This window comes from Chelon labrosus, assembly GCF_963514085.1.
Source record: "Chelon labrosus genome assembly, chromosome: 15".
NCBI classification, from domain to species: Eukaryota; Metazoa; Chordata; class Actinopteri; order Mugiliformes; family Mugilidae; genus Chelon; species Chelon labrosus.
In genome coordinates this window covers 11,466,372-11,492,355 of record NC_140348.1, presented here as the reverse complement: position 1 = coordinate 11,492,355, position 25,984 = coordinate 11,466,372, and the positions used below count along the sequence as shown (strand labels likewise).

General features: G+C 41.5%; 2 protein-coding genes across 2 annotated transcripts; one reads left to right on the top strand and one right to left on the bottom strand.

The window, feature by feature from the left end:
* Positions 1-113: 113 nt before the first annotated feature.
* Positions 114-19,093, bottom strand: pibf1 (progesterone immunomodulatory binding factor 1). The gene is made up of 18 exons (XM_084562155.1): positions 18,482-19,093; positions 18,187-18,287; positions 17,902-18,100; positions 17,679-17,798; positions 16,761-16,894; positions 16,313-16,421; positions 16,075-16,194; positions 15,930-15,991; positions 15,567-15,692; positions 13,463-13,561; positions 9,481-9,646; positions 8,248-8,398; positions 7,819-7,909; positions 7,213-7,315; positions 5,133-5,263; positions 3,737-3,821; positions 2,035-2,214; positions 114-1,759 (listed from the first exon to the last, which is right to left on the bottom strand). Exons 1-18 carry the CDS (start codon positions 18,746-18,748, stop codon positions 1,706-1,708), a joined length of 2,298 nt encoding a protein of 765 aa, XP_084418281.1. The 5' UTR covers positions 18,749-19,093; the 3' UTR covers positions 114-1,705.
* A 447-nt stretch (positions 19,094-19,540) lies between these two features.
* dis3 (DIS3 exosome endoribonuclease and 3'-5' exoribonuclease) lies at positions 19,541-25,525 on the top strand. Its single transcript, XM_084561948.1, has 21 exons — positions 19,541-19,841; positions 20,088-20,245; positions 20,366-20,562; positions 20,644-20,717; positions 20,893-21,060; positions 21,225-21,389; positions 21,491-21,604; positions 21,755-21,892; positions 22,061-22,207; positions 22,294-22,410; positions 22,508-22,609; positions 22,908-22,972; positions 23,135-23,219; positions 23,349-23,476; positions 23,614-23,700; positions 23,821-23,977; positions 24,231-24,445; positions 24,590-24,758; positions 24,868-25,026; positions 25,141-25,263; positions 25,388-25,525. The coding sequence occupies exons 1-21, from the start codon at positions 19,623-19,625 to the stop codon at positions 25,454-25,456; spliced, it is 2,856 nt and encodes a 951-aa protein (XP_084418074.1). The 5' UTR covers positions 19,541-19,622; the 3' UTR covers positions 25,457-25,525.
* The last annotated feature ends 459 nt before the right edge of the window (positions 25,526-25,984 follow it).

Below are 25,984 nucleotides of genomic sequence, written 5' to 3'. Positions count from 1 at the left end.
ATCTCAAATCTCAATTAAATGACTATGTTTAATGGGAATATATGGATTATCATATTAAATTCTTATTACTTGATTGGTTTAGTCTGACATAAATTGTGGGTCTCATTGTGGGTCTCAAAGGAGGCACATTAAAAAAGGGCAAAATCTGAGACATCCTGACTCCAGGTACAAAAACAAGAAGATTCCCAACTTCAAACTGAGTATTTTATACATCTGTAAAATTCTTCATCAATGCCCATTTCTGTGTTAAAGAAAAAACTTTTAGGAAATTATTTGTTTTCTCCTCAAAATCAACTCACAACTGTACTTATTCAGAATAGATGAAATGCAGTGAAAGCCACACTCACGCTCTCAACATATTATTACGCAGTTCTTTTATTTATTTCTAAGCTGATGTATTTTATAAATCATCCATTATTTTTGGATCGTAAGGATGTGTTTGTGCGGATAGCTGCAGCTGGTAAAGGTTGAGCTAACTGCGGCTATAAATGACTCATTCATAGTCACATGATGTAACAAAAGTGGTCAGATAAACGACGTGGAATAAAAAGTTCCCTCAAATCAAAAATGTAAGACAACTCACGTAAAGGTGTCTCAAATCTGCACTGAAATGAAGTGAGTAAATTATGGAACGATATTTTATAGAAAACACATGTTTATGTAGATCATTAAACTCCTGATTTTGTACTTGACTGATTTAGTCTGCCACTACCGTAAAACTGCGGCGAACACACATTAGGTGGACAAAATAAGACAACCTGACTTAAATGTTAGCTGTTGTCAAATTAAGCCCTTTAATTCACATCAAAGACTCCATTATTGCTCACTTCCAAAGAAAAAAATGCTGGAAATTATTTATTTTCTTCTCAAAAGCCACGGAGGACGGGGTTCAACAATTTTCAGAGGTTGAGTACTGCTTCAAGCAAACTGCTCTTCATGTGCAAAACTGGTGGAATGTGCCTTTAAAATGTTAGTGTGGGATTTTATATCGTTTTAAGTTAATAGAACATCCTCGAACACTCTGATCTGGGTGGTGACTTTCTACACACTATCAAGTCCTGTCAAACTGAGTAAATAATTTGCAGAACCCAGACAAACACCTATTTACTGCCCAAACGTTTAAATATCTTGCACAATGACAACGAATAAATAAAAGGTATATTTGAAAGTGTATATTACAATTAAAAGAAGCATAAGAGGGGAAAAGAACTCCTGAAAAGGGGGAAAAACAGCTTTATAGCAGTCCTCTGACTGAGTTTAATATGACACCAATAAGAACATGATCTGAAATGATAAAGGTATGCCTACTATGTCTATATTTAAAGCCGCAAGAGTCTCAACTCATGCAAATCCCAAGTTCCTTCAGTAGTGTTTGTCTGTAGTGACCAGTTCTCTGCAAACCTCGGACAGAAGAAGTTCTAATGATAGACAGACCAAATAAAATACACCACTGCCAAGCGAGAGGAATTTTTGGGCAGTCAGGTAGGAATGTGTACCTGGTGGAAGGTAAAACCTCTGATTCTAGACCAGCACACAGGGAATTTATCCCCTGAATGATATTTAACCAAGGAGGAGAAAAACAAAACAGACATTTGTGAAGTGTTAGCGCTTTTGTATTTTGAGTTGATGAAAAGTTTAGCATACAAAAGCCTTGATAAAATCCTACTAACGTCCTGAGTGACTGCTCCAGTAGTTACGCAAATCTTTATTTGTGTTTCTGCTTCTGCTTTGAGTACCAGTCAGGAACTTCTTTATTGGTCTGCAAACAAAAGAGACACAGAAAAGGAGATTGTAAGATAAGTCTGTGTTATTAAAATATTCTCACATATTTGTATATATCTATCTATCTATAGTTATGTCCTGTATAATACGACTTATCCTTTCTGAGCCAACTACACTGAAAAGCTTAAATGACAAAAAAAAAAGCTATCAGTAATTTTCAGTCAACATACAGCCCTCTTTTGTCTGAACGTCTGTCCAAGCAGGTTAAAGCAGTGTGACTCACACAAGGGTGTTACCAAGTCAGACACTTACAAACACCGTGGGTTTAGGTTTGTTTGGTGATTCCTCTTCTGCGGTCCTGCTGATACGCCTGGACTGCTGTTTTCCTGATCCAGAGGTCCTGATAGCAGCTTTATCTGATTCCAATGGGTTTAAAGCGTCTCCCTGTCTGGACCGCATGCTGATCAGGACCTGCTTCATCACAGCTAACTCCTAGAGAATCACAGGGTTTATAAAAAGAGAGATGAGGAAACAAGAGTGATACATTAAATAGAGATGTCTGAGATATTAGTATGAGTGTTGTGTTGAAACGGCCAGAAGCAGCTGATGAAAATTGTCTTACTAAAACTTGGATCTTTTTTCTGTGTGTAAAACATCTGCTTTATAATATTTGTTTTCAAGAATTTAAATCTGCGTCTGGTGGCGTATTTGTCCCAAACCAAGTCCAGCAACAGGACGACTTGTGTAATAATTTGAACAAGCTCAAGGGTCTGCAGGGGTGTTAGCAGCGGGGAATAGGGGAGGACTCTGGGCCATTTCACGGTTCTATTTATCACCTCTGAGGACATGAGCCCTGGCATGTCACACACACACACGAGCGCACACGCGTACACGAGAACACACACACACGAACACACACGCACCCTACAGGCATCCCAAAAAGCCAAGCTGAGGAACAGCTGTCTATGACAGGACACATACTTCATACAGCAAACGGCTGGCTCGGGGCGACACACTCCTACGTGCACGCACACACACGCTCGTGAAAGCATGCACAGTCTTGAAGGAAGCATTGCAACACAGCGCAATAAATAGTCGTGTGCTGATATCAAACGCCAATAAGTCAAGTTTATCAATTAAGATAAGATAAGGCAGGCTTTTATTGGTCCTATGGCAGAAAAATGTACAGTGTTACAGGAGCAAAGGGGATAGCATGATAGCTAAAAACAAATTGTAATAAATCCGGAAACAATAAACATGGTTAGAGTTCTTATTCCTGTATACGTAAGAAATACAACAACTTGTATTAAGTCCTCTGAATGATTTTTTTTTAAGCTGAAATATCAAAACCAAATATCAAACAGCTCTGCATTCTTGCATCTCAAATCTAACAGTTCCTATCTTAAATGATATTTAAATATTCTTACTGATGGTTATTAAGCTGACATTTGATGATAATAACTTGAGCTCTGTGATATTACCATGGACATTTTGGACAATTATCTCATGTTTTTATAGAAGAGTGAGATTGAATTTGTCTGGTTCAAAAGAGTCAGCACAGCATCAACTTCCTGTTTCTCTCAATCTGAAATAGCACCATATAAATATAATAGGTGACACTGTGGGCAGGGGTCACAGCTACGTACCATCATAGCCAAACAGATGAAATGGCCAACATAACCAGAGCTGTAATGATTAGTAGCTGTAACTGTTGATACCAGGGAAACTATATTCCTGGGCAACTAGGTTAACAGCTGAGTTGTTTCAGAAGCCAAAGATTTACTCTGATGGTCCAAATTTACTGGTTTTATTTTATGTTATATTGTATAGTTAAGAGTATATCTTCAAGTTTTACACAGAATCTGAATCTAAAGAGATTCCAGGAATCTGAAGATGCAGGAAGTTTCCATGGGGAGGTTTTCAATACTGTTACTAATACACAATACAGTATTATACTACTATAAATACTGTGGAAACTAATAAGTGGACTAATCGGTACTGTCATCATGCGTACCTCTCTGTGGTTGAGAAGTCGCTCCAAATCTGCAGCCATGTTGTTTTTCACCTGCTGTAGAGCACTCCGCTCCTTCCTCAGGGAACTGGGGTTACATCAAAAGGACAGACAGAGAGAACAGACCTTTAATCGGTATGAAAACAATGCAACACGTACAGTTATTAATTCAATATTCTATTAAGTTATACAACGTTTTATAAAACTTGTATTAAGTCCTCTGAATCACTGCCCCATGGTTTATGTAATGCGGTGAGTCACAACAAAGACTTCGGAAATAGTTTAATATTCTTCATGCAGCAGATGTCCCTGGTTAATAAGCATGTGTTTTATTTTCCTTTAGGGTGTAGTGAGGTTTGTGTGAACACGGGCTCTGATGTGAAGGTGTGGCAAGCATGTAATTTAAATGTTATTTTGTTTGTCTTACTGTACAAAGACAAAACACTGGAAAATAAACCAATCCATCTAAAAAGGGAGCATTTTGGTATGATTATAAATCACTCATATAAAACCACCAACAGCAAAACAAACAAATGGTGAATTTGATCCAAAGTTTACAGGTTGATGAGTCTTATTTCTTTCAACAGTTCTGTTCAAATGTTCTTTCCTGGGGGCTGTGAAACATACAAGCAGGAGCTTGTAATGGGGGGAGCTCAAAAGCAAATCATCATGCAAATCATAGCTCCACCACTGTTGGAAAAAAAAAAAAAAAAAGATTCTGATATTGATAGTCAGACACTGATGTCCAGTTGGAGGTGCATTATTTCTGAATGTCGGCAAAAAAATTGTTTAATGAAGATAGAGACTTCAGTACATACAGTGAGAATCTCTTGCGAGCCATATCGCTGCTGCTAAATTAATGACCCTACCCAGCCACAGGACAACTTCAATATTTCTATCAGACGGGGAGGTTTGAGAAGCTTGACAGCATTTAATTTTTTTTTTCCCGTCTCCTGCTTGCCCCAGGTGAGCGCTCAATGGGAGCGAGCAGCAAGAGAAAACCTGCAGTCTGTCAGTTTGCATACTTGTCAGGCTGAAATACAGACTGCTACCGCAGGGATTAAGGTCAGTGACAAGAAGCCATAGGTGTGATGGGCTGAAAACCTCTCTTACTAGGGAAACACAAGCACACATGCTGGTTTGCATGAGGACTTGAGGTAAATCAGGGACAGAAAATTACAAAGAGATGAGGACAAAGCAGAGACTCCCAAGGGTGCTGGAGTTATGGCCTGCTGCTGTGATGAGCAAATGTAACAAAATAAGTTAACAAAGAAGGTTTGGCAAGCCAGAGAGAAAAAAAAAATAAATTGATGACCTTCAACTAAAACTATCACGTGTTTTTTTAATTTTTTTATTTTTAGTACAGGTCACGCTTGCATGCAGTTTTCTCACGGTTTACCTGACATCGTCCTCGAGCGAGGTGACGCGTTCCTTCAGCATGCTGATCTGTGCATCTCTTTGTCTCACTGTGTCAATCAGGTAGCTATAAGGCTGCTGCGTCTGCTGTAACAGTTGGTTGGCTGCCAGCAACTGAGGAACAACGCACATGTGTGTGTGTGAGTGAGCAATTACAGGACAATTACTTCCTCAACACAGTCCTGAGGTCGACTGAAAACTACACAGGTTTACAATTTTCACACGGATGACTCCACAAACTGGAGAGTCAGGTAGAATGCAGCAAACATCTGTCATCGTCACGTTCATTAAACAGAACAAAACATTTACTTGTAAAAAGCTGGCGCACAAAATTGTGTAAACCCACGCATATTTGTGAATGACTCTTGAAAATACTATCCTTATCCCTGATGCCATCAGAGGCTCATAGATATGAGTTTTTATGAAAGCGTATCTACGCTGTATCCTTCTGACTAAAAGCTTGTACCATAATGTTCAGTCAGTATCATGGTTAAAATCTGCTAAACAAAAGATAAAGTTAGGGTGTTACACATTAAGCCACTTTTACAGCCAGCCAGTAGTGAGTAGAACTGGGTGGGAGGGTAAAGACAATAATTAGTTAGTCAGGGCATTTATGTGGGTGGTTAAGTGGTTAACACCCTTTCTGGTGAAAAGGAAGTATAATTTTTCACCCTTTTCTTTCATACTTGATGAATCATGAGGTATTCGAGTGGAGTGCCCGTCAATCATGGCCGACAGTTGAATGGGTGGCTTATTGCGACTCAAACGTGCCCTCTCCGTCCTGGCTTACATAACCTACCCTCTCAATGAGATTAGAAAAAGGAGCGAGGAATGAGCGAGGGCCACCTGAGCTGTCACTCACATATATTCAAACATCTCTGGAAGCTTTTGAGAGACACGTGACTTTACACACAGACTGAATACACACGCCCATCCACGTCCAAAGAGAAAGCCTCAGTGTCACACACACATGCACATGGTGTTCCAAACACAACAAAGGCTCCGATTGGTGGAGCGAGTTGTTTGGAGAGTGATTCGCATGGCCATCACGGCTATTGCTGACACCAGTGTGTCAACACGTGTGACAGGTACCAACTTAAACGGCTGCGGTGTCTGATGTCTGCTGTTAAACAGCTTGTCATTCTCCTGACACGACTGGATAAGTAGACTTGGAGATTTGGCAAGGCTGTTGTTAAACTTAGAAAATCCTGATGACGCGTAAAAGAAGATGCTTTCAGAAAAACAATTCAATACCTTTTTTTTTTTTTTTATTTATTTATAAACATAAAACCAGCAATAATTCTACTAGCTTGTTCCAAGAATTTTGGAGAACCTGGGGTTAGGATTAAACTAAATTATAGCTTGGTTTTTACTCCCGAATCAAATCAACCTAGTGTGCTGGTGTATTTTATCGTGTTATAATTAGAAACGGTGAGTAGATTTTTGTGTAGGAGGCAGAAGGAGGGTGAATTTTCAGTCATGGGAAACTAAATGCACATCAAGCTATGACACAGACTACAGGTCTATGCTTTGCCACAGATCTACATTCAGGCCAAGTGTTAGTATCGGGGCTCTGTGGCGGACATACCACCGGTTTCAGATTCACTGTTCTTCTACTTGCTGAAGATGTTGGAGATTATTGTCATGCTGCAGCTTGTAAAATGCCTCAAACTGTTGCTCAAAAGTGAATGTGGTCACCAAACTCACAACCTGCTCAATCCATTTATCATTTTCCAAGCCAATCTATAATGGGTTGAATGTCATGGCAGCGTTCATAGAGCGATCAGAAAGTTGGGATGGTGTGACAAACTAAATGGTGGATGATGAGAGAGAAGCCACCAAGCTTGGCTCTGTAATAATGACTGTGTAATGTTAAGAAGGGGAGGTGAAAGCCAGCTGAAATAAATCATTATGACTTTGATAGAAGCTGTTAAATAACAATCATCCGAGTTGCTGTGGGAGATTTGCGATGGTGGGAACACAAGCGTCTTTGCAGGTACTGACTTGCAGTTTTTTTTAATTAATTTTTATTGTGTATTGTGTGTCTGTATCCGTGCGCGTACCTCCTCTGATATCCGTCCTGTCTGTGACTCGTGTCTGTCCAGCTCTCTCCTCAGTGACGTATTCTGCCTCTCGAGCTGCAGCACCCTGCGTGCCAGGTGTACGCTGGGCGACAGGCACATAAACACGGTTATGCAAATTCCAAAACATGACGCCAACAAGACCACACTAGCGTGTATTTCCTCGTTGTTTCTTCTACATGTTTATGTAACCATAACAGTGGCATCTATTACAGTTTTGGACTGCTAAGATTTTCTGTGGAATGATGCCCAGTTGTTCTAGCTTGGTATGTTTACAGAACAAATAATAAAAACAGATTTTAGACGCTAATCAATAATGAACATACTCAGTAGTTTTGTGCACAATGTTGATGGACACAATTTAATTAGGGCAGTAGTGAATATATACAACAGGTTGTGATAGTAATATTACACGTTAAAGGGTAGGAAGTCATCAGTTAAAGGGGAGAGAGAGAAGATTACGTTACAATACAAGATAATGCAAGTTTAAAATAAGTTTACAAATGTGTTGCACATGTTACGCAGGACGTATTAGAAAAGCTGAATGTAAAATATCAAAACACAAGGTCTTTTGTGTGGTGACTCTACCTCTGTTTCAGTCTCCTCTTGGCCGTTGTGGGAACATTGGCTCCGTAGCCGTATGAGAACAGTACTCTTTCCGCCTCCTCTTCATTCTCAACTGGCAACAGAGAGAAACACAAATACAGTATAAGCATCTACGGGACTGTTAAGTTAAACATGTGGCGACATGTGGTTGATTTTCCTCCTCTCGCTCATGGCACGCACTCACACATTTATGCATTTACCCGATATTGTGCGGCTTCACTCAGCAGCTTTCTAGCAGCAGCTTCCATCATCACATACATTCCTTTGATGTTAACCCAGCGTTATGCTATCTCTTATTTTTACTGCGCATGTTCTCAGATGCCACTTCAGCGCCTGTTTGTTTGGGATTCTCTTTGTCTGGACTTCATGCTGATGCGTTTAGTGTGCCTGCTGCAGAGCTGATGTTCTTACTTTCAGCAGCCTGCATGGTGACCTGGTCCAGCTCTTGCTCGAGCTTTTCGTACGTTTCCAGCCGGGACGCCTGCTCGGCATTCTGAGCTTGCAGCTCCGTCACTCGCTTCTCAGATGACGTTTGCAGCCTGTAAAACTCCTGAGTGAGGAGCTGAGGGGAAGCAGGAGATAAAATTTTCAACTTTCAGCATTTTTTTTTCTTGTGTAAAAAAAAAGAAAGAATAATATAGTGAATTTCATATTGCATAAACATTTACTCCTGAGCGGTAATTTAAATGCAAAGGGCACATTCCATCCGTGTAAGAGAATACAGTAGGTCATATCTTAATACTCAAGCTTAGTAAATTCAAATATCCAAATAATTGCATTGTTTTCATTTACAAGAAAGTCCTGATTTGCTGCATTTACCGGACAAAGGACAAGTAAGAGGGAAAACCCAGAATGAAAGACAAAAATGGGGAGCGTTCAAAAAAGGCTTAAGAAATTGAACCAACCATAAACCCTAACAATTAACTTCAATGGAAAGATGCAAAATAGGGTTGGTCCTATTAATTAATGTGACATTTGCAGCATGTAAGCAACCTAGCTATACTCTTTTCTAGCTTCCGCAATGTTTATGAAGGGTAGGGTAGAAAGCTGAGAGTTAAAATTAAAAAGCGCTTGAGGTGACAATCTCAAATCAGAGAGAGAGTTTCAAGCGGATCGGTTATTCTGCGATGAACAGGCCTCAACTGGGCGCTCTGAACCTGGTTGAAAAAACCTCGAAGGACTGAGTAGCTATAATCGTTTATACAAATGGCCCTTGCAATCCAAATAAAACATTTGTCATGTTAAATGTGGCAAAACATGATGTAATATGAAACCAGCAATTGCACCTGTACAGGAGGTGCACTATGCACTGTCACCATATAATAAATGTACAGTCAGAAACATGTAGCAACATGAGTGAAGCGGTGCATTGCTTGGAAGTGTTGGAAATGATTTTCGATTTCTTTTCCTGCAAATTGATGACGTTAATGGAATATGTACCCAAGTGTTTATTATTTAACATCTATTACTTTTTGTGTTGCCAAGCAGCCTAAACCTCAAATTAACTCAAGGAGAGGAAAACAAAAAAATCTAACTTGGCTATGATACTTTAGAAAGCAGGTAAACGCCCTGTTTTGTGTGTGTATGTGTGTGTGTGTGTGTGTGTGTGTGTGTGTGTGTGTGTGTGTGCGCGCGCTTGAGTACCTCCAGTTTCTTTTGCTGTTTCTCACACTCCACCTGACACTGAGCCAGCGCCTTGCTCGTCTCATCCTTGACCAAGTGAGCGCGCTCGGCTTCGAAGGAGTGCAGCTTGGCCTGGTTGGACAGTTCTGCCACCCGGCTGTCAGTACCCAGCTGGAGCTGACGAAACCTAGAGAACAGATAGATGGACGCAAAGATAGTCAAACACCTTGCTAAATCAAATCGAGTATGTGGATGTCACCGGACGGTAGTCATTGAAGCATGAGGTAGACGGTTCTTCGGCACCGGGATGATGGCGGTGGCTTTGAAGCACGTAGGGACAACAGCCTGACTCATTGAGATGTTGAAGATGCCCGTGAAGACATCTGCGAGTTCCTCTGCACAGTCTCTCAGTACACGACTGGATATGTTGTCTCCTCACACTTGGCGAGGACAGTGTCATCACCTGGTCGCCAGGTGGAGGAGTCGTCTTCTGTGCAAGGGTGCTGTTTTGTGCCTCAAAGCGAGCGAAGAAGTCATTCAGCTCATTCAGCAGAGAGGTTGTGCTTTCGCTGGTGTGGGCTTGTAGTCCGTCATGGTCTCAATCCCTCTCCACAGACTCTAAGCGTCTCTGCTGTCACTAAAACAATGGGCTATCCTCCAGGAGTGCAGCCTCTTGGCCGCTCTGATGCCTCGGCACAGGTTGGCCCTAGCTGTCCTGAAGCCCACCTTGTCTCCAGCTCTGTGCCTTCAAGAGCCTGTAGACCTCCCCTGTCAGCCATGGCTTCTGATTGCCCCGAACAGTGATGGTCTTGATTAACGTCATCATTGCACGTCATCATTGCACTTGGAATGATGAGTGATTAGTTAATGTGCCTTGTGCAATGATCTACTCATAAGTTTTTATGTTTGATAGGTTTCTAGAGTGGGACGTAGCATTTTGGCAACTGTATCAATGTACAGTAGGTTACTGAACAGGAAAGCCAAGTCTCAGTTAATTTCGCTAAACTTTTTATTTTCTCAGCGGCGCCTGCAGCAGTGTTTGGTCTTGTTTGATCTTCAGCGTTTCCAGTTGGCAGCGACGGAAACGTTTTTCCATTTAAGAAAAGAGAAAAGATCACTGCACCTCCAATGTGAACAAATCATACAAACAAAACTATAAAATCTAATAATAGTTAAAAATCATTCTACTCATTTATCAATATGAAATAGGCCAAACATTTGTTAATTCCACCTTCCCACATTTGAGAATTTTCTGTTTTGCTCTTTTTAACATGATTTGAAGTTGAGTACCACTGGGTTTTGGATTATCAGTTTAAAAAAACAGCATTTTCAGATATTTTGCAGATTAAAAATAAACTGATTAATTCAAAGCATAATCATCAGATCAGCAGAAAATATAAATATTAATTTGCTGCAGCTCTAAAAGTACAACAAGAACTTCTCAACGGGTTCTGAGTTCTTCCTTAGGCAGCTTTCAAGCGTGCACACAGAGACTCTATCAAGGCATGGAGGTTGGCTGGATAATATTAATAACTCTCGATTACAGCTGACCTGATAAGATTTCATCATTCATAGTGCGCAGGCCTGAGCTATGCGCTCACACTGACAGACATGTACACATGGTCGACATTTTATGCCTTTTCCTTTTTTGGTTAATGATGGCTACGACCTAGAAGCAAAGAAGAAGAATTTCTCTCAAAAATGCAACTTGCTTTTCCAGAAGGGTGTAGTCAGCCTACTCTTACTCTGTCCTTATAAATTCCACATTTAATGGAAATATTTACAGCTACAGCAGGTCCCTGACTCTGGGGCTCCCCGAGGCAAAATAGTCACAGCAAGTTTAGGTTGGCCAGAAAAGTGAAAATGGAAAATCACACTCAACACCTTGCTTTTGCTTTGGACAATCAGATCACCGTAAATGGGCTATTAGAGAGTATTACGGAAACAGTGGGCTGAGATTGAAGCTTGCTCTCTGTGCTTCAATCATCTAACGCCATTTCAAGCTTGTCCCCCCTCATTCTTTGCCCCAAAAATAGGGGCATGCGTGGGGTTAGGGGTTAAGGGCTTGAGGCTAGCATCTGTCGTTGCTGGCTTGCGATGCGACGCAGAGAGGGAATGTGATCGCAGCGGAGCGACAGAGAGAGTGCAAGGGAGAGTGCAGTGTGTGTGTGTGTGAGTGTGTGTGTGTGTGTGTGTATGGAAAGACCAACAGCTGGTGGTTTGGATCTAAAGAAATGAATGGCATGTAGTAGTAACCTAGGACAGGGACACTACTACTGCTGGCGCTGCTGTTGCTGCTGTGTGCATGCCTCTGACGGTCTGTTGGGGACACGGTAAAAGTTAAAAAAGTAAAAGTGAAAAATGTTCCAGATTTTTGCAGCAAGAATGTAAATTAAGAATGTGTGTCACACACGATATGACACACATGTGCACTCACTTGCCAAAGAATTAAGTACACTAGTGCACTAAATACCACTTCATAACCGTGTAAGAAAAGTGGTCATTCATTTTGGAGAAATGTTTTAGTCCGTGCTGTACAAACTTGATTGAATGAAAATAAAAATTAAATGAAAGTGTTTCTGTTATTTAGCCTAGCCCACTGACTAAAATGGGGTTGTCAAAATAATAGAAACTGTGTTGGTACAACAATTCACCCGTACTACAAATCGCAGCCTCCAAAATGAAAACACAGTTGAATCAACAGCTCTCTCAGGTATTTCAACAAACGCTGAACACCTTAGCCGTCTTCACCCTGCATTAAAAAAATATTTGTTTTCACAAGTGTACTTAATAAACTGGCAAGCAAGTGCATCTAGGCGTGTAGGAAACATAGCACAAAAATAGGACGCCGACTGAAATGCCTCTTCCAAAAAGGAACAAAATGCAGGCTTAAAGTATTTCTGTGCAGCTGTGTTCACAATATATCTGTTGCAATTTCCAAGCAAGATTTCCTACTAGGCCACGACCCAGAGGCACCTTTCGAGGCTCAGCTGAGGTGGCCATTGTTGCCTGGAGCAGAGACAGAGAGGAGCAACTTGGGACACAAATCACTAAAACTAAAGAGTGTGGAAAAAATAACTAAAAAGCAACAACTGTTAAAGCTTAAAGAAGCTATTTAAAATAATTGGCGACAGTTCAAGAAGGGTTTCTCGACAAATAAATTGTCTTCAGTACTGTACAGTATATTGTCTCTCATTTCTCATTTGCACTTTGTGGTTAGTCAGACAGCCAAGCCAGTGGTACCTATTGGGTACTAAATCGACTTTCAGTGAACTCTGACTTCCACGCGACCTCCTGATTCCTCAGTCACAGCAAAGCATTCATGTGATCTTAAGTAAGAAACGGCCGACCACAGCCACCAAAGTCCTGCCGCTCCCACAACATTCACTAATGACAGGCTGCCGCTGGCTTGCACATCAACGTCAGAACCAGAACAATCTCACAGCTTCTAAAGAAACACAGAGGTGTTCAAGCTGAATAGGAGCCTGTATTATAATGATACACACATTAAATCTCTAGTAAGCACAGCAATGATACCTGCTTATTTAGTCACGCTTAGCCTCTGTCACCCTGACACACAACATAATAGCACTATGCGGACTGGCCGTCAGAGACGAGGAATGAATTTTAAATATGATGTGGTTAAATGTGACAACAAAGAATTGTACTACCTGGTGCCAAGTTCCTTAAAATTCCATTGCACCTAGGAAGCACAACTAAGTACATAAATTGTAGCTGTGATCTTAAACAGGCCAGCAGCTGTCAAACATGAGAGATTATGTAAAAAAAAAAATGCTACCCTGTGTCACATACTAGAGATGCATTGAAATGAGAAAACATTTTCTTGTAAACTGCATTCAAGACTGCCTTGCAGTCACAGAAGAAAAGCAGAAAAGAAAAGAAGGAAACTATGTAGGTACCAGTCTGTCAAGGTTCGGTCAGCAAAGTAAACTGTATGTGCACCTGTGTTGTATTTGTATGTGTGATAGATGCTGAAACTCACTGCTCTAGGAGCTGGTCATATCTGGACTGAGTGTCTCTCTCTGCAGCCACGGCTCTGTCCTTCTCCAGCACCGCGTTGTCTCTGGCCTCACGTAAATTCCTGGTCAAACACACACACACACACACACACACACACACACACACACACACACACAACAATAAGCAGATTCTGATAAATTTTATGTTCGTAGTTCCATTTATTTTGAGGCTACTGTGAAGTATCAATGGAGTAGCTCTTTCTCCGCTTCGATATTTGCATGAATTAATTCAGCTGCTGATGTTGATGCTTTAGCACGTACTAGATGAGATGATGAAAACTATAAGACTGGTTAGACATCTTGTTGGTGTCACCTCGTCCCTAATGCTGGGATCAGACTTCAGCATCCCCTGTGGAGAATTCCAGTCTGGACTAGAGCCCGACCGATATATCGGCCGGCCGATATTATCGGCCAATATTAGGCATTTTCAAAACTATCGGTATCGGCATTTATAATGGCCGATAAATGAATATTTCAAAAATAAAATAAAAACGAAACACACTTCAACCATGTCATGAGTGTTGGCGTTGTATAGTTTAGTTTGTCCACCAGAGGGCACTCTACACCGTCCCTGTTGGCAACACTCGTGTATAACTCGTGCTGATCCAGCCAGAGTTGGGCAGAGAGAACCAGTTATCCGCGAGTAAGATCATCGGTGAAGTGTGTTCATGGTGAGTTGGTCACGAGACATACATTGCTTGAATAACAATTAAAAGAACATCCCCGTCAGTTCTCTTAACTCAAATAAGCATGACAAAATTCGTGACTATCATGTCCAGTTTTGCTGCTGTTAAATAAACCGAGAGTGAAGCGGAATTAGCTAATTACGTTACGTTGTTACAGTGTAGTTGACTGACTGTCCTTTTAACTTTTGACAATGTGACTGAAGTATTTCTTTAATAGCGTGACAGTTATAGCAATGAGACGTATCATCTCTCCTTGGCCTGTTATATTGAAAATGTATGTTTTACAATTTGCAGTATGACGTTATCCATTGCTAAATTATGGCTCATCATAGACTAGCTAACCACAAAGCTAGCTAATGCCACTATCAGTGGAAGACCGCTAACGTTAACATTAATGAGCTTGGAAACCACAACGAACTTATTCTGCCTAAATAAAGCACTGTAATGATTACTGTATTTACAACTAAATACTAACTAATGGATTTAGATCGCTAAATAGTAGGTTTTAGAAGGCAGGCAGCAACTGATGATTGAAAATGGTTTGATGTAGCTTGATGGAAAGAATTTAAAAAGTGCAGGTAAAGGGATGCATTATCATATTATTTTAGTTAAAACTCATAAATAACTACAAATAACTAATGTTAGGGAAATCAGTTAATGTTTTGTTGCGTGTTCTGAAAAAAAAAATATCGGCCGATATATCGGCATATCGGTTTTTAAAACCAACAAATATTTGTATCGGTATCGGCCTTCAAAATCCTTTATCGGTCGGGCTCTAGTCTGGACATTGCTCTACACTGAAGTTCGACACAAATTTTCTGGTAATAAGAGGTGTCTAAATCTTTACTTTACAACGAGACAGAGTGGTTGACAATGGTGTCAAGCAACGGTAAAACTTCTAGCCCTTTAGGCTAATTTCAGCAAGTACAATACGCCTTGTGTTCAGTGCATCTCCTCAACCGTTTTCTAATCCCCTCATTAAAACTTCCGTTTTTTCTTCATGCAAAGTGTTATTATAGAAAGTTGTTGCACGGCAGTCTCTGTTTTGCTTACATCCACTTCCCTGTGAGATCGCATGAAGTGACTTTCTCACACCTGACATGAGTGTTTAAGTACTATCTTCTAGTATGTGCCACCCTATTGTGTTCACACCTTGTAGTACTGATGAGAAAGAGGTATATCAGTGAAGTTTCTCCTTAAGTGTGCCATGCTACCAGATTTCAGAAATCAGAAAGGATTTTAAAACCCCTGTAGTCTTTGTAACTTTGTGAATCTGAATGAAGTATCAGTGTTGCAAATGTCACGCAATTAGTGGTAGGCTTTCTTAAAAACATCCTCTGGTTTAGTTTTAATACAGTGTCTTATATAAAAACGCTGATACCTGTTCTCCCTCTCATACATCTCCCTGGAGGTTCTCTGCAGGCTGTCTATCTCCTGACCGGTTTTCACTCTGATGTTCTCCAACTCCTCTCTCAGCTTGGTCTCATACTCGGACTTATAGTGGTCTCTGTGGAGGAAGGAAGATGAAAAACAAATATGAACAGAGTTATGGAAACAGCATTTTCCCGGGAGGCTTTCTTCTTTCAGGTCAGATCAGAGGAGAGGTCATAATGCAGTCAAAGTCTTTTCTGGGCATCCTTTGATGTCAGACTGATGTTTTAGTACAGCTTCTTTCTTTATATCTTTGACATTAAAAACACTGGTATATTAACTACTGATGGGTGGAGTAACGGTAGGGTCTAACCTTGATGCTACGTATTTTTCATAGGCGTCCTCCCTAGCTTTCTTAGCGTCTTCTAATTGTATCTGGAAAACAAAAACAAAAGAGCACATTAGGGGACCTCTTCCTATAACTGAATGCCTTTGTGTATCAGATGAACTATGTGGACCTGCAGCCTCTCCAGGCGGTCTTCCTCATGTGCACAGCGCACACTGAGCTCCATGTTCTGCCTCTGCAGGTACTCCTTGTCCTTCTGCAGGAGAGTCACTGACTGCTGCAATGTCGCCACCTGGAGGGCAAACGGAGAAAAACATAAAGCTTTCGCAAGGAGCAACCCCGGAAGCTTTAATGAGGAGAACAACAAAACATATCAAGTGTGTGTCGGTTCGTAGGTATGTGTCATGCACCTCTTTGCTGAGCATGTCCCTTTCTCTGGTCAAGGCAGTGTGAGACAAGTCCACGGTCTCAAATCTCCTCTTTAACTCCTTCAGCTCAGCTTCAAAGTGGTCACGCTCACTATGAACCGCAGCGTTAAAGTTAACATACACTGGAAATTACAATTTATGCTCAAGAATTTAAGTACAGAGGAAAACAATTATTTATTATGTTAAATGATGTTGTAAATACTAAAACAAAAAAGAAACAGAACCGTGAACTTCCTTCAAAAATCTAATATAAAGGTTTTGGGCTGCCTGCTTTTCCATCACAGTTGCACTTAAAGCGATTATAAATAGAAACTGATGGTGTCAAGAGTGTTCCATGTGCTCTTCTGGACTTCACATAAGTCTGTTGGTCTCTACATATCAAATGGACCGCTCTACAGATGAGTCCTGCCACTCTTTCTGTCACACGCACCGCTTGATGTTCGGGTAGTTGTCTCGACGGAAGTCTCCTTCTTGGATCAGCTGTTTGGTATCAGCCAGTTCTAACGTTAGTCTCTGGCTCCTCAGCTCCAGCTCTGTTCGTAACCGACGCTCCTCCTCGTAGCTCTGTGGACGCGCGCGCACACACATACGGCAACATTTGTGAAAAAAGGAACCGTGGCAGCAAAGGAAATCACCTGTTCAAGAACAATATTTAGATGTTCTTCTAGCCTCCTGCCAAGAAAAACAGCAAAACTGTGCCCCTGCCATCAGCATGTGGCCTCGTTATCTCATTTATGTGCCATTTATGCCTCCAGAGTGACTGCTGACTATATTGACTGGATGGCTTTTCTTTGTAATTCACACTGTTGTCATTCTAAACCCCCCACAGGTTGTAAAATTGATCTTTTCAAATGGACACACTGTAACTGACACTCTTGGGGTAAAGAAAGCATGTTTTGGATGGACTGAACCACGTGTCTGTTTCACGTTTTCACCTTTCACGTGCGGGGTTAGGGAACCCCTTGACACTCTTGTATTCTTCGTTGAACACTTTCGAAATATGTGACTCAGCCTGATAATGTGTTTGTTGAAAGTGTGGGTGTTTAAAGAAAGAAAATGAAAAAGCAAAAAATGTGACATGCCTTGTATTCTGGACATATTATAGAGTGTGTGTGCTCATAAACATGGGAGGTGCAGTGCTTTGTTGATCTGCTAAACAAACATGGTCAACAGTTGAGTCTATTTGAGCTTTGAACACATTCTATGGAGACAGAAAAGTAAATAATAATCCCCATGTGAGATAAAATGCAAAGACAACCCATTAGGTCAAAAAGCATTAATAAGGAAATATAAGAGACAATTAGAGCAACATATAGGTTTATTATAAGGTCGTAAATATGCGTTGTACCTCCATCAGAGCCTTCATTTTGCTTCTGTGTATGTCCACCTCTTCAGACAAACTGCCCTTCTTCACACTGAGATCAGCCAGCTGGGCCCGCAGAGGAGTCACGGCCTCGTAGAATCGCATCTAAACACATCACACAAATAAAGAGTCACCATGTTCCCTGACGACTTCAGCCCCTCGCCTCTCTCCAGTGAACATCGCGACACTTCACTTCCTTCATACTCACAGCTATGTATTCCTGTATGGAGAGTTTGTCATCAGGAAGGCCGCGCAGCTCCTGGTACCTGTCGTGGGAGATGTCCAGGTCCCTGAGAGACCGCCGCAGCTCTCCAGCCTTCTCACACAGCTGCCTGTTGGTCTCCTCCAGCTGCTGCTGCCTGAGCAAGATGGCCTCCATCTCCTGTTTGCGCAGAGCCTGCTGCTTCCTGATGAGGACGGGATTCATTAGCACAGTTTACATTTGTGCCTGGCAGCCAGGGTAGATTATGAGTCCTCTTTTTGAATAATTCACCTGTTCTCCTCATGAGTGAGTTTCAGCTGGCTGTCCAGTCTCAGGGACAACACTTGTTTCTGGTGTATAGCATCATTCAGCCTCTCCTCCAGTTCATCAATCTGAAACATGAGACATGTCAGATCAATAAACATGTACGGAAATAATCACATATCATATAGCATTTGAGGAACTTCCCCTTCAGTTTGCAGTTGTAGTTAATGCTTCTCCTAATGTTACTAAAACCTGGGGACACCCACATACCCAAACTCTGTATCTCATATCCAAAAACTCTGTCCATCTCCATCCCCTTTACCTTTGACATGTGGTCCGCCTTCATGTTGTCGATGATGAGATTCTTCTGAGAAAGCTCAATCTTCAACAGCTGGACGTTCTGCAGGAGCTCCTTCCTCTCTATCAGCTGGCGGGTCACCTTCTGGGAGCCGCCTCGCTGCTCGTCGGACGAGGAGACATCCTCGGTGGTGGGCACAGTTGTCTCCAGGCTGATGTCCTCGGACTCCAGGTCCAAGGAGCTGGAGACGTTGGCCGCTGTCGGCTTCAGCTGTTGCTTCTTTGGAGGCATTGTGTGTTGTTGTTTTCGGTGCTGACTTTGCGTCCTCTTGTTCCTCCAGCTAATACCAAATGAGCACGGCGAGTTAGCCACTAAAGCAGATTAGAGATTAGAAAGTTAATGAAGAGTTCGCGGACATCGCGATATGTTAGACTTTAACGTTAGTTTGCAGCAAAACAAATATCGACCGTGCATCGCTCTAGCTGAATAGTTTAAATCTGACAACCAGCGTACTCAGATACGAATAAATAAAACACAGTGCCGTGTTAAAAAAAAAAGCGACATTCCGGAGCTGGAGTTAGTATACGCTGCTGAATTGTTTTTATTTTCAAGGGTCCCGCTCCGAGCCGCCTGCTAACCGCCAACGGTTAGACTATTGTGTGGCGTTAGCTGCAGCGCCCCCTGTGGTAACTAGCGTGCAGTACAGGCAACACCCACTCGTCTATGGTTCAATGCGTGCACAGTCCATGTAGTACCGCCGCCTAATGCGGGGGGCGCTATTAGAATGAGCCACCCCTTATGAAGCCGGCCAAACGTTTCCTCTTCTGTCTTCTTCGGCTTTGTTTTCATCGAGAAAAATAGATGATCAACCAAAATGAACCGTAAACGTTAATTTTATTTTGCATGAAAGTTCTTGTTTTTATAGGGTAAATTTGGGTATTATAATTTGGCTATATGTAACATAATTTCTAGATAGAGATTAATAAGTAGTAAAAACAGTGGATTGAAAATACTTAGTATAAGGCTTCACGGGTTTCTCTAAAACTCTTGGTTGGTTTTGTCGGCCCACCGAGTTCGTTTACACATGGCAAGCTAACCCCTTTGCCATCAGGTGGTAGGATAAAAACATCATTTTTTAAAAAGTTTTTAGACTTTAATAGGCATCATGTTAAAATCTAAAACCTTCGTTAAAAAGACCCGGTCGGGTGGGGTGATGAAGATAGTGCGCGAACATTATCTGAGAGATGATATTTGGTGTGGAAGTGAAGCTTGCACTGAATGCAAACAGGAGTCCACCGTGCTGCAGAAAGACGCGTGTATTGAGAGCAATCTCTGCTCTTTTCCTCATTATCTGATCCCTGACACTAATGTGGTGCTGCATCAGGTAATCTTATACGTGGACTCAATCAAGATGGGCGTTTGGTTCCTAATATAATGTCCTAATTTAATGACTTCTAGATATCTTGCCATATAATCCATTCAGATATTTGTAGTCACCGTTTTTGACTTATCTGTTGTGATAATGTGGAATAATGCATGGAGACAGTGGGGACATCTAATTTAATACAATTTATTTTGCGCTGAACCACCCTGATTTTCTTCAACTTTGTGTTTCCAATTTGTTCTGCAGATCGACGTGTTGGAAGATGCTGTTATTCGTAATGTGATTATCCTTCAGACTGTACTGCAGGAGGTACGCCACCGCAGTGCACCTATCTATAAACGCCTGAAGGACATCATACATGAGAAAGAGAAAAACTTCTACTCATTTACTAATGAACACCACAGGTACAAAGAGACTTCTGACTTTCTGACAGCTACATCCTGACACAAATTCGTTTAAAAGACAATTGTGTTTAATGCTTTTTTTTTTTTACACGTTTATTCTGATAATTTCTGTTATTCCAGAGACACATTCGTTGAACGTGAGCCGGGAGAGAGCGCCAATGACCGTAACGACCGTGCAATCCGTGTGGCAGCCAAATGGTACAGCCAGCACCTGAATACATCAGAGTCCGACACAGATGGGCTCAAGGTGGTGCTCCTCACCAACGACCAAGGGAACAAGCAGAAAGCAGAGGAGAGCGGTCTGCTGGTGTACAAATGTAAATATTCAATTTTGCAGCAGAAAAACCCTCTTGTGTTTACCTAACATGCTTAACAGTATGTAATCTCATACATTCTAGGTGAAGAGTACATCAAGAGTTTGATAGCGAACCCTGAGCTTGTGGATCGTCTTGCGTTGTCTAATGATGACAAGGTAAATTCCTTTGGACTCTTCAGCAATAAAGACTGTGTCTGCTTTTAGAGAAAGTGAGAATGTATGTAACATGCATGTCATTCCCTCCTGTTTACACCGCTGCCGTAATTTTGTTTTTGAAATTCCTTGAGGAATCATTATCTCACTTTTCGCCTCTCTCCTTTTCCTCCTTCAGAATGAGGTCGCTAGCAGTAAAGTGTTGTTTCCAGAGCATCTTCCTTTGTCCAGGGTCCAAGTTGGAATTAAGAGTGGCTCCTTCCTCCAGGGCACTTTCAGGGCCAGCAGGGACAACTATCTGGAGGCCACTGTGTTTGTCCAGGGAGAGGGGGAAAACAGCACAGAGGTGTGTGTGTTTAGATACGTCTGTGAATATACTGCAGTGTTGTAGGAGTCAGTCGGTGTCTGCGTGAGATTTAAGTCTTCAGCTAGAGGAGTTACTTCAAGTTACTCCACTGTCAAAAAAAAGTGAATGCATATGTTAAAAACTCTGTACGGTCTTTCTGCTAGGTTCTCATCCAGGGTCTCCAGAACCTCAACAGAGCAGTGCACCAGGATGTGGTTGCCGTGCAGCTGTTGCCACGGAACCAATGGGTGGCACCTTCCGCAGTCGTGCTGCAGGATGAAGGCGCAGCAAAGGATGATAATGTTGAAGAAGAGGAGGAGGAGAAAGCGGTGATTTTTTTTATTTTTTTTGATATAATTAAATGACAATTCAGATTTTGCCTTTGTAACTGCAGTAATTTAACGCACTCCTTCTTCCTGTATCCGATAAGTTGAGGATATCAGCAGCCGAGGCAGCCAGGAAGCCCACAGGAAAAGTAGTGGGAATCATCAAAAGGAACTGGAGGCCGTTCTGTGGCATGCTGAACGTTTCCCAAATCAAAGAGGTAACCATGGTCCACATTCCTGGCCTAAAAATAAAAAACTCTCCTTAAAACTTGTAAATAAATATGTATGCCATATACTGCACAAACTGTCCAGCATTTTATTTTTTATCAACAGCATTGACAGTCCTTTTTATTTCCTTTGTCATTTAGTCCACCCGGCACCTTTTCACCCCAGCAGACCGGCGTATCCCACGCATTCGGATTGAAACACGGCAGGCATCCACACTGGCAGGCCAGAGGATCATGGTGGCCATCGATGGCTGGCCCAAAGACTCCAGATATCCGAATGTGAGTTGGAATCTCTTCAGAACGGCAAATCTTTGGAACATGGATATCCTGTTACGAGGAGCGACATCTTTCCTTAGCAGAGCTGAACAGGAAATTAAATTGTTCATGTTTTCTACATTTATATGAAGATTTCCATTGAGGGAAATCATAATCTCACTTTTTGTTCAGGGTCACTTTGTGCGCAGTCTGGGATGTGCAGGAGAGAAGGACACAGAGCAGGAGGTGCTGCTGCTGGAGCATGACGTTCCACACCAGGACTTCTCTCAGGCTGTGCTCAGTTTCCTCCCCAAGATGCCTTGGGTCATCACACCAGAGGTACGTGTTTTCCTTGAAATATACAGAACATTTTTTCTTTTTTGAATTCACATTTGTGGAAGTTAATGTGGATGCATGCGGTGCAGGACATGGCGAAAAGAGAGGACCTGAGGCATTTGACAGTGTGCAGCGTGGATCCTCCAGGATGTACAGATATAGATGACGCCCTGCACTGTAGAGAGCTGGAAAACGGAAACCTCGAGGTACGCATATTGTACACGTGCACTATTGTGTATAAGTAGTAAGGTATCTGTGTCTGTATGTATTACATGTGAGTCTCTTGGCATGTATTTGATGTAGGTGGGTGTCCACATTGCCGATGTCAGTCACTTCATCAGACCTGGCAACGCTATGGACAAAGAGGCTGCCAACCGTGGCACCACGGTGTACTTATGTGGCAAAGTAAGAAAATAAGAATCACACCTTTTTATCCTTGTGTTATCACAATTTGAACTTTCTACCAGCATTAGATTTAAAGTATGATAGTGTGAAGGGAGAATAGGTGTCAATAAAATAAATAAAGAAAGCAGTGTCTTTGTTCCATTAACTCCATTCGAATTGTGATTTTAATGGTACAGTTTGATCTGCAGGTGAAGGCAGAATATGCTATTTAACTTTATGAATAATTTTATTTTGTCATATTTTTAGGTTTTAATATTTTTGAGATTTTAACTGTTGTGTTTAATATTGCGTCCAACAGAGGATAGACATGGTCCCTGAGCTGCTCAGCTCCAATCTTTGTTCTCTACGCTCCAACGTGGAGAGGTGAGGACCAAAAGATACACCCACACTTGCACAATAATCAATGCTTTCATGTCCTTTGAATAAATAGATCAGGCCAGTGTGCTCATATTGTACTCAAACATCAGCCTAAGAAATCTATATCATGTATGTTTCCTGATGGCTTTTCTTTCACACTCCTACCAGGCTGGCTTTCTCGTGTATCTGGGAAATGAACCACAAGGCAGAAATCCTAAAGACTCGTTTCACAAAAAGTGTTATTAACTCCAAGGTATGGTACCAAAATAGAATTAAAAAATAAATTTTTGTGGAAGTGTGTGCTTCAAATCATCTTCAAGTGATACGTCCACGTGCTTGGATTATGATTTTGTATTCCTCTCTGCCGTTCGATTGAATCCAGGCGTCTCTGACCTATGCCGAGGCCCAGATGAGGATCGATGACACCAACAAGAATGATGATACCACCAAAAGCTTACGTGGGCTCAACAAATTAGCCAAAATCCTCAAGAAGCAGAGGATAGAGAAAGGGTAAGGAATTGTGACTAGCAGAAATGGAGAAAGAATGAATTAAAAAAATGTGAGGAGGTTCAGTTCTGTGTTTAAAACATCTCTTCTCCATATGTCTGACATAAATTGTGGACTGGGCTGTACTTGATATCTTTCAGGGCGTTGACACTGTCATCCCTAGAGGTCCGGTTCCACATAGACAGTGAAACACATGACCCCATTGACCTCCAGACAAAAGAACTCATGTAAGTATCTTCAGAAAGGAGCTTTCTATAGAATCCCTTTCTCCATAAAATCTCCTTTTGCTTTTTTGCCTCATGCTGTGTTTTGGATGTACATATCTAAACTCATTTCTCACTTATTAGGGAGACAAACTCCATGGTTGAGGAGTTCATGTTGCTGGCCAATATTTCAGTTGCCCAGAAGATTTATGATGAATTTCCAGAGTGCGCTCTGTTGAGGAAACATCCAGCCCCACCTCCGTCTAACTATGACATCCTGCTCAAGGCTGCAAAGTCAAAGGTGAAAATGCTTGTTTCCTAATCTAATTTAAATAAACTGCCTTGTTATGACTGCTGTTGCTGATTCATTCCAACCATTTTTGTCAAATGTTGCCTTATGAACTTATTTAATATGTATTTAAATAATTTCTGCTTACATTTTTGCAACTATTTGAACAAAAACTGCCCTCCATGTTAAATAGTGCGTACACAAGTTTTTCCATTTCATAAAAATATTTTCAAGTCTCTCATTTTTGTTTCCGTCTCTTTATCAGGAGGTTGAGATCCACACAGATTCGGCCAAGGCGCTGGCCGACTCCCTCGATGTGGCCAAAGTGGACGGCTTCCCATACTTCAACACGCTACTGCGCATCTTGGCCACTCGCTGCATGATGCAAGCTGTCTATTTTTGCTCTGGCATGGACAGCGATTTCCACCATTACGGCCTTGCCTCACCCATTTACACACACTTCACGTCACCCATTAGGAGGTATGAGTGTAGACGTTGTTCACATATTGTCTAAATACGTTGGGTCACGATGTCGTAATGAAGAAATACGCACAAATGACCACCTAACAGTTCTTTTTAACCTTTGTCTAAATTTCTGCACTGTTCTTTTGCTCTTCTGCACAGATATGCAGATATTATAGTGCACCGCCTGCTGGCTGTGGCCATAGGAGCAGACAGCACATACCCAGATTTGATGGACAAACATAAGCAGTCGGCTCTCTGCAACAACCTCAACTACAGACACAAAATGTCTCAGTATGCACAGAGATCATCTGTGGCCTTCCACACACAGGTAAACACAATATGAACACTCTGGACTTAATCCTATGAACTGGCTCAGGTATCTGCGTATACACACAACCAAACATTCTAAACCATCATGTCAAATGGCGTCTTTGCAGTTGTTCTTCAAGAGCCGAGGCATACTGAACGAAGAAGGATATGTTCTGTTTGTGAGGAAGAACGCCATCATCGTACTCATCCCGAAGTTTGGCCTGGAGGGAACGGTCTTCTTTGACAGCAAAGACAAAGTTGGCACAAGTGTTGTTTTTGATGAAGAGGTATTAGCACTTTATTTAATTTCTCAAAAAAATAAAAAGTTTCATTGGTTAACATTGATTCCTTTATATATATATATATATAATTGTTTAAAACTCTCTTCTCCATATGTGCAGGGTCCCACTCTGACAGTGGAGCAGCACATGTTCCACATATTTGACAAAGTGAAGGTCACCATCACCCTAGATGACTCCAATATTCAGCACCAGAAGATCCGCATGGCTCTGACCTACCCTGTGGTAAGTACGGTTAGATTGCACAGCTTGAATTTTAGCCAAAAAGACTGACCACTTGTTGCTTAAACTAAAAGTTGGCAAATTTTCAGCATCTTCTGGAAGTAAATGTTCTTCATTGTTATTTTAGATCCCCGGTGTGAGTGTTCCAGCCCCAGATACAGAACCACAGGCCAAGAAGCCAAAACTGGACCGCTGACGTGGAAAGCAGCACCGTAGTTCACCTAACCACAAGATGATTTTCTAGATCAGGAAACCTAGTCTATGAAAAACCAGCTTGGACTCTTCAACGGGGAGGACACAGTTAACCGTTTTGCTTTGAGCAGTTATGCTCATTTTAATAGTCTAGCACAGCCAAGACACATAGCTCCAATCTGCTTCTTATACTTGTCATTTTATGCGGTTGCAAACGTTTGTTAGTACATACAGCTCTAGGGATTGCAACATGTCAAATAACAATGTCATGGGTGACCCAGTCATTAAAATGTATTTTTATCAATATGGTGTTTTTGTCTAAAATAGAAAAAAATTTCAACAGTTCTGAATGTAGGCCAAGCCATTGAGTCAAAATATCATCACAGCATAAGACATTGAACAAGGACCAAAAGCAAAAATAATAATAAAAAAAGTCTTCATGCCATGAAGAATTTAAGTTAATTTAATGCAACAATGATCCAGCCTGTGCTTAGAAGTATAGAAAAATCTTAAGGAAATGGCTCAATCAGCT

What these genes read in the sequence shown, in the direction of transcription:
- dis3 (XM_084561948.1), top strand. Translation starts at nt 19,623, where the DNA reads ATGTTAAAATCTAAAACCTTCGTTAAAAAGACCCGGTCGGGTGGGGTG. An exon ending in TTTACTAATGAACACCACAG is followed by an intron (nt 20,246 to 20,365) that starts GTACAAAGAGAC and finishes CTGTTATTCCAG; the next exon opens with AGACACATTCGTTGAACGTG. An exon ending in CTGTGGCCTTCCACACACAG is followed by an intron (nt 24,759 to 24,867) that starts GTAAACACAATA and finishes GCGTCTTTGCAG; the next exon opens with TTGTTCTTCAAGAGCCGAGG.
- pibf1 (XM_084562155.1), bottom strand. Translation starts at nt 18,748, where the DNA reads ATGCCTCCAAAGAAGCAACAGCTGAAGCCGACAGCGGCCAACGTCTCC. An exon ending in AGGCGGACCACATGTCAAAG is followed by an intron (nt 18,288 to 18,481) that starts GTAAAGGGGATG and finishes CTCATGTTTCAG; the next exon opens with ATTGATGAACTGGAGGAGAG. An exon ending in CAGGACGGATATCAGAGGAG is followed by an intron (nt 5,264 to 7,212) that starts GTACGCGCACGG and finishes GTTGTTCCTCAG; the next exon opens with TTGCTGGCAGCCAACCAACT.